At 37.4% G+C, this 7866-nt stretch overlaps 1 protein-coding gene across 1 annotated transcript; it reads left to right on the top strand.

Annotated features, from left to right (window-relative positions):
- Positions 1–3552: 3552 nt before the first annotated feature.
- On the top strand, positions 3553–7180 carry LOC137653609 (uncharacterized). The gene is made up of 2 exons (XM_068387157.1): positions 3553–4137; positions 5036–7180. The coding sequence occupies exon 2, from the start codon at positions 5995–5997 to the stop codon at positions 7039–7041; it is 1047 nt and encodes a 348-aa protein (XP_068243258.1). The 5' UTR covers positions 3553–4137; positions 5036–5994; the 3' UTR covers positions 7042–7180.
- Positions 7181–7866: the final 686 nt, after the last annotated feature.

Raw genomic sequence — 7866 nt, 5'->3', positions numbered from 1 at the left:
CGGGCCTTGAAAAAGGAACAAGGGAAGATAAAAGAAAAGGCGTTAAAAGCATCAAAATGATTGAAGAATCTTACAGATTCTTCTATAAGCATTAATTGAAATACTTTTTATATTTTGGAAAGAAGTGCGATAAACTTTCCCCCAATTCTTTCTCGTATCATTTTAGTATGAAGAACGAATTTTAACGCCTACTCACTGAACTTAAAAATTCGAAGAACTTGTTGCATAATGGCGCCAAAATTGTTTAAATCGTTCCTTGAGGGGGAAAGAGAATGTGATGCTATTTCAAACAAAACGCGAATTTTGCCTGCGTTTATCGCATGAACTTCGCAAAATATTTGGCAGATAACGACATGGAAAATTGCCTAGTTCCCTCTCAGAAAAACGGCATTATGAAAGAGATTTTAAAAGCCGTATAACATGAACAAAACCTTTCAAGGCTGAGATGAAGAGTGGGAATTCATTTTCTCCTATTTACGGATCTGTAAATATCCTCTTCTCGCTGACCTTCATTTTGGCTGGAACTTTTACTTACTCTTCGAGTAAATCTGTTAAATTCCAGCAGATTTCCTGCTAGTTTATTAGGCGCTGCTTTCCTGTGATTACAGAAATGTTTTTAGATAAAGATTCGTTATATTCATCGATCTCGAATGCTACTCTTGATTCTTTGAGGTTTAGGTTTAGGGACAGTGACATTGCCCTATCGAGCAGGACAATGGCCTAAAGACTGACTACATATACATATGATCAGCGTTCAAGCCCCCTCTCCACCCAAGCTAGGACCAAGGATCGCCAGACAATGGCTGCTGACGACTTAGCAGATACACCTATAGGGTCCCACGAACCCCCGACACTATGCTCACAAGGATGGTGAGTTGCAGCAACAAAAGGAATTAACGAGTTTAAGCGGGACTCGAATGGAAATAAAAAGGATTGAAATATTATGAACAAGGCTTTTAGGAGAAAATACAATCGGATAGAGACAGGATTTTTAAACATTAAATGAAAGTGATAAAAATGACTATAAATTAAATTTTTAGCAAAACACAAGTAATTGCCATCATTATGATTTCTGTGAAGTAAAACTTTCGCAAGATTAGTCTCTTCACACCTTAACACAGAGCAGTAATATTATTTTAGATATAACGAACCAAGAATATGTAGAATGTGATTCTCATTTCATATTTGTAAACAAATAATAAAAAAAATTTAATTTTTTGAAAAACAAAAGTTCTTCAAAAAGGATTGAGGTGGCCTATTGGAAACGTCCTTGCTTAGCGATCTGCCGGACTGGGGTTCATGTTTCACTCAAGTTCGATATTTTTTTTTTAGTATCTGCCTTTAGGTCTATCTGCTGAGTCCCCAGCAGACATTGCCTGTCCCTCCCTTGACCTTGCTTGGGTGGAGTGGGGGTTTGGGCACTGATCATATGTATATATGGTCAGTCTGTACGGCATTGTCACTGTTCCTTGTCTCTGCCGTTCATGAGCGGCTTTTAAAACTTCAGATAGTCCAGGATGGCATTTTTATTCACAAAAGGGGGCCATTAAAATAATATATTTATATACATATTATTGCTGGTTCTTCCATATCAGGATGCTAGTTCTAGCCGCAGAAGGTGGTCTCATGATTAAAGGAAAACGATGAGTCTGGTCTGTAGTTGGATTGGTTACCGCTAACATATGACAGAAGCCATTGAACTGTAAAAATTTGCTCCTAAAATATGTCTTGAGCTACCATGGGCTCCAATAAGGGCAAAGCAGTTAATAATGGGATTGAAGAAAGATAAACACCGATGCAATTACGAATGACTATATTTGCCTTGTGATTAAAGAGTGCCGCCTGTCCTTTGATATTCCACTTTTCAAAATTCTTAACGTCGAAAGGTAAACTTGTTTTTCCTTTCAGAATTTTCCTCTTACACCTTTTGAAAGTGAAATTAAAGCAGAGGAGAGACGAGTTTGAATTTTTATAGCGATATGGAAATAGTGCCTTGTTATATACACACACCCACACATACTTACATACGGCCCCGGGCTAAACTGAGAGAGAGAGAGAGAGAGAGAGAGAGAGAGAGAGAGAGAGAGAGAGAGAGAGAGAGCAATATAAATCCTTTTCGTCAGGAATTACAGACTGATGAGACATTCCCTTCCATCGGAAAAGGCTGGCAGTAAATATGAAAATAAGCTTTGAGCACTTAAAAGATTTGCGTACGTGTTTGCATATAAACACGCATATGCATATAGGTAGTTTACATGTTTGCTATATATATATATATATATATATATATATATATATATGTTATCAAACTACTCTGGATCACATATCAAATTAACATCCATCGTTATCTGCGTCAGAAGGCTCCACAACTCTGCTTTGAACGGTTTGATTTTAGCAATAATGAGTATTTTGAATATTTATAGAGCGTAAACACAAATGCTGGATTCATAAGTTATGGGCGAATGCGTAGAGTTATAAGCAGATGCCAATATCTAAATCATGATATTAATTAAACATAAACTAGAAAAGCATTTTGAGAGTGCTGACCTCCACCACGGTAGTTTATTTCTGATAACCAGCTTGCTTTTCCCTCAGTCAATCTAGACCGTAGGCGTATTTGAAGTCTGTGTGACAACTATGTCCGAACTAGAAATTAGGATTAGGTTTAATTATGTCGATCTTTTGCTCGACCTTGACCTTAACCTTTGACCTAGGAATTTCAAAATCGAATCACTTCCACGTCTTAACATAACTATTAATTTCTGAAAGTTGCACTACTCTATGACCATAATTGAGGCCAGGAAGTTGTTCATAAATAAACAAACAGACAAACAGGGGTGAAAACATAACCTCCTCCCAACTTCGTTTGCGGAGGTAATGATAGCTTGATTACCCAGATATGATACGCCACAAAATGATACATTTACATTTGCTTCACTTTTCAAGATCATTTCATGTTTATCTTTGGAGACTATTTTACAAAGGAAAACTAACAGAATTCAGGTGTACACGATGAAGCATCTCGGGAAAATCTGTGTTCCATCATCAGCGATGATGAATTGTCCGGAAAATTATCCCTTTTCATTTTCTTTGTTTTTTAACAAAGGAAATTCGGTGTCCATTTATCTTCAACATCTGGAGTCTCTCGTCGGGCATTTGTTTCTTAATTGCTCTTTCCATGTCTCTCTCTCTCTCTCTCTCTCTCTCTCTCTCTCTCTCTCTCTCATATGAATACGGCATATATATATATATATATATATATATATATATATATATATATATATATATATATATATATATATATATATATATATATATATATATATATATATTGTCAAGTTTTCACTCCACTATTGTACATATTGAATATTATAAACTGTTTTTAGTATTTTCTTACTTTCTATATGCACGCCCTCTGTTGAATGCTTTCTTCACTTTTCATCCTTCCTTGTCCAGAGCAAAGTCTCTTTTCCCATTATTCTTCCTTCATGTTCTTCATTTTGTTTACTTTTGTACTTCAAATTTCTTGTTAATTTAGGTGTATTCTTCCTGTTCTGAAGACAGTGTTCGTGGCTCTTTCTCCTATTACTAAGTGTAATTTGTTATTTAGATATGTTGAATTGTGTTGAATTATTGTACTATTTCCCATATGTTTAATTATTATAGTGAAGTGTTTTGTTGAAACTATTTCGTTCATGCATAAGTGTTAATTCATGTTAATTTGTATAATTAGTAATTAATAATTATAATAAGAGATTGCTGAGTTTCGTTCACCCGACCATGGTTTCGCACAGTTTGGATTTTATTTTGGTGGAATATTATTTTTATTATGCTTCCTACTGAGTGTTAGCTAAGGCCATCTTCAAGCTAAAGTATTTACCACTGAATACGAGGACATTCAGCTTAGGCATGTCATAATTTGGGGGCCTGACCGGGATTCCAAATCTGTTGTGTGACTATAAACTGTTGAAATGTTTTTGGTGAATTTTTAAGAACTGTTGGTGAACGATATGTCCTGATACTGTGCTTCATTGATTTGTACAGTTAGTGCCACGCTACGCTGTTCTTCGCTTTCATTAAACTGTGTTTGACAGTAGTTACCAGGCAAGAATACACCTCATCTCTCCTCAAACCAAGGTAAAGTATTTTTGAAGGATAAGTCGATAAAAAGTGTTAATTGACAGGGATCTCTGCGTATATCGCCTCTTATGCCCGCCTCATTAATATTTTCCATAATAAAGGTCACCCTCGCTATCATATAAAAGTGATAAGTTACGTTAATCTTACGTTACCTTGCACATCATTGTTTAGCTCCCGACCTTTCGGGTTAGCAAAATCCACTGTACTCCTTTTAAAGTCTTCTCATTGCGGAAGTATTAGTTCATTCTCGCACTTTTAGTGTACCTCGAACACTCCATGATTCCAGACTTTCTGTAATTACTGAATTGCGCTAGTTTAACTCCCCAAGATTAAAAATGTGGTTTAGTCAGGTTGCTGCGTATATCTTTAGGTAATTACCATTCTGTAACTAGCAGTTGTTATTCATATTTAAATACTCCTCTCGCTATCTGTTAGCGTTCTATTATAAGTACAGTAATAGCGTTGGGCTGCAGTTACCTAAATTTATCATTATAGGTTCTCGGTAGTAAATATAACTTGTTACATTTGTTTACGTTAGGAGCAATGTACGTGTGGCTACTGTTAACTTTATTTTATAAATATGAATACTGTTTAGAATGATTAACAGAGTTAATGTGTTCGCGTTTGGTCAGCCATTCATTGTTAGGTAGGTGGGATTTGTTGTATTTACATAATTGTTTTGTTGTGAGTAATTAAACCTTGTTCAAAATGCCTTTTAATCTAGAGAGCTTTGCGGGAAACCCCAAAGAGGAATTATCTACGCTCAGGTATGCTACTAAACAGGATCTGCGTGACCTAGCAGCTAAATGTAACATTGTGGTTGATCCTGCTTATGTGAAGGCTAGATTACTGAGTAACATTTTGGATTATTTAATTAACCAAGAGATTATTGCAGATGATGAAGAAGTACAAGCACTCAGAATTGCAGCAGGAGTACTTCCGCCTGTTCCAGTAGATACAGAAGTAGAGAAAATAAGGCTTCAATTGCAGTTAGAGAAGGTAAAGAAGTAAACTACCGAACGGGAGCTCTATCTAGAAGAGAAGAGAGCAGAAGCAGAAGAGAAGAGAGCAGAAGCAAGAGAGAAGGAACGAGAAGCTGAAATAAGACACCAGAAAAAACTCCAAGAGCTTTCTTTAAGTAACAGAAAGGAAGCCACACTCCCTGCTACGTTCAAAGTTTTTAAAGCCAGTAAGCTTGTACCTGATTTCGACGAGAGAGATCCCGAGGTTTTCTTCCAGAACTTTGAACAAATCGCAGAAACCTTAAAATGGCCTGTAGAATTCTGGTCCTAGCTCATCAGGAACAAAGTCAAGGGTAAAGCTGAATTTGTTGCTTCACAACTGGTAAGTGAAAATTACTATACAGTGTTAAAGAAAACTATCTTGGATGCATACTCCATTACCATAGAAGGGTACAGACAAAATTTTAGAAATTCTGTTAAAACTTTCAACCAAACTTTTGTAGAATTTTGTAGTGTCAAAAATAGGCAGTTGAATACGTGGTTAGAAAGAGCAGGTGTTGATAACTTCGAATCATTTAAGAATTTGATTCTTCTAGAAGAATTTTTGAGGAAAGTGCCTACTCATATCTCAACCTTCATTCATTTTAAAGGTGAAACACTGGTAAAGAAGGCAGCTAGTCTCGCCGATGATTACCACTTAATCCATAAATCACAAAAGGGTCAAACTAACAAATCATCTCCTTCCTTTTCCAAATCTCCCCAGGTATCCTGTGCTTGCTGCAAGAAAGAGGGCCACACTATTGAAAATTGTCCACTTCCCCAGTGCAAAACTTCAAAAGCAAAAGAAGGTAAAAAGGTCCATTCAAGGAGCACATGCCATGTGACTACTCCGATGGAAGGGTTGCAGCCGTTTGAAGGATTTATTTGTGATGTTACTGTAAATGGTACTTCACTGAAGTGCCTCAGAGACTCTGGTTCCTCTCAGTCTATATTGGCAGACTTAGGTTCAAAGAATCTAACTTACACTAGGGAGTTTGTAACCATTTCAGATTTAACCTCTTCCAGGACTCTGCCTCTTGCTGAAGTGGAAATTGTTAGTCCTTACTTTACAGGAAAGGCTAAAGTAGCTGTGTTAAAGCAAGCCTTGCCGTGTTCTCCAGTAGAGCTGATCTTGGGTAATGATTTAGCAGGGTCACAGGTGAAAACTAATTTTATTATTTCAGATCCTGATTTCGTAATCCAAGAAGAAAGTAAGTCCATAGAATCTCCACCAGCTATAACTCAGGTTGTGACTAGGAATACTTCCAGGGCAGGACACTTGAAAAGTGAGAGTAAAACTACTGGAAGAACTATGGAGGCCTTGGACTTGGTGAACGTAGGTAAGAAAGAGTTTACCGAGCTACAGAAAGAGGACCCCAGCCTTAGTGAACTTTGGAAAAAGGTGAGAATTCCAGATGAAAATCCAAAATTGCCATATTTTTATGTGAATAAAGGTATTCTCTGCAGGCATTTCAGGTCGCCACAGATTAATTCTAACCATACTTGGAGGGATTGCCACCAAATAGTCATTCCTCAACCTCTAAGACTTTCCTTGTTAGACCTCGCTCATTCTGCAGAATCCCACTTAGGGGTCAACAAGACCTACAAAAGAGTAAGTGAAGACTATTATTGGCCAGGCCTTGGTAAAGATATTAAGAGCTATGTTGCTTCATGTCACCATTGTCAGGTTACAGGTCAACCTAACCAGAGAATCCCGCCAGCACCACTCCAGAACGTACTAGTACCCAAAACTCCTTTTTACAAAGTCATCATAGATTGCGTTGGTCCCTTACCAAAGACTAAGAGAGGGAATGAATACATACTGACTGCTGTGTCCCACTTCAAGGTACCCTTTGGCATTTGCAATCAAAAACATAAATGCAAAGACTATATTACTTAACCTTAGGAAGGTTTTCACTGTTTTAGGATTTCCCTATGAGTTACAATGTGACCAGGGAACTAATTTTACAAGCCATGTCTTCAAACAAACTATGCATACATTGAATATTCATAATGTTAACTCCTCTATATCATCCACAGAAAAATGGTGCCCTGGAAAGGTTCCATCAAACCTTGAAGAACCTTTTGCGTAAGTACAGCAGTGAAACGGCAAATCTTTGGGATGAGGACCTCGATCTCCTAATGTATGTTTTTCGATGCACTCCACATGATTCCACAGGGAAATCTCCCTTTGAGGCATTGTTTGGTCGTCGACCACGAACTATATTGGGTATGGTGAAAGAAAATATTTTGCATCAGAAACCAGAGGAGACTACTAACACGTTGCAATATATTAAAGACCTTAAAAGTAAGTTTCATCAGATAAATGATTTGGTATGCTCTAACCTCCTTTCCTCGCGACAAGTAATGCAGCAACAGGGGAACAAGAAAGCCAGGTTAAGGGAGTTCCAGAAAGGTGACCAGGTACTTTTATACCATCCAATTCCAGGAGCTCCATTGAGAGAGAAGTTTGCCGGCCCATATACAGTCCTAGATCGTCTTTCTAAGGTAAACTATGTAATTAGTACCCCTGATAGGAGGAAGGACACACAATTAGTTCATGTGAACTTGTTGAAGCGGTACCAAAGTAGAGTAAATAGTGGACCACCTCGAGTAACATTGGTGACTACCTCAACTCTTAGGTCTAAAGATGACTATCCTGTTGTTACTACTAATGAAGACCCTGATGAAGAACCAGAACTGATATCTATTAGTGATTTAACTA

Source organism: Palaemon carinicauda, chromosome 14, assembly GCF_036898095.1.
Source record: "Palaemon carinicauda isolate YSFRI2023 chromosome 14, ASM3689809v2, whole genome shotgun sequence".
NCBI classification, from domain to species: domain Eukaryota; kingdom Metazoa; phylum Arthropoda; class Malacostraca; order Decapoda; family Palaemonidae; genus Palaemon; species Palaemon carinicauda.
Note: the sequence above shows the minus strand (reverse complement) of the source record. Positions and strands in the feature narration are given on the sequence as shown.

Excerpts from the sequence above, each read along its gene's own strand:
- LOC137653609 (XM_068387157.1), top strand. The coding sequence starts at position 5,995 with ATGGAAGGGTTGCAGCCGTTTGAAGGATTTATTTGTGATGTTACTGTA.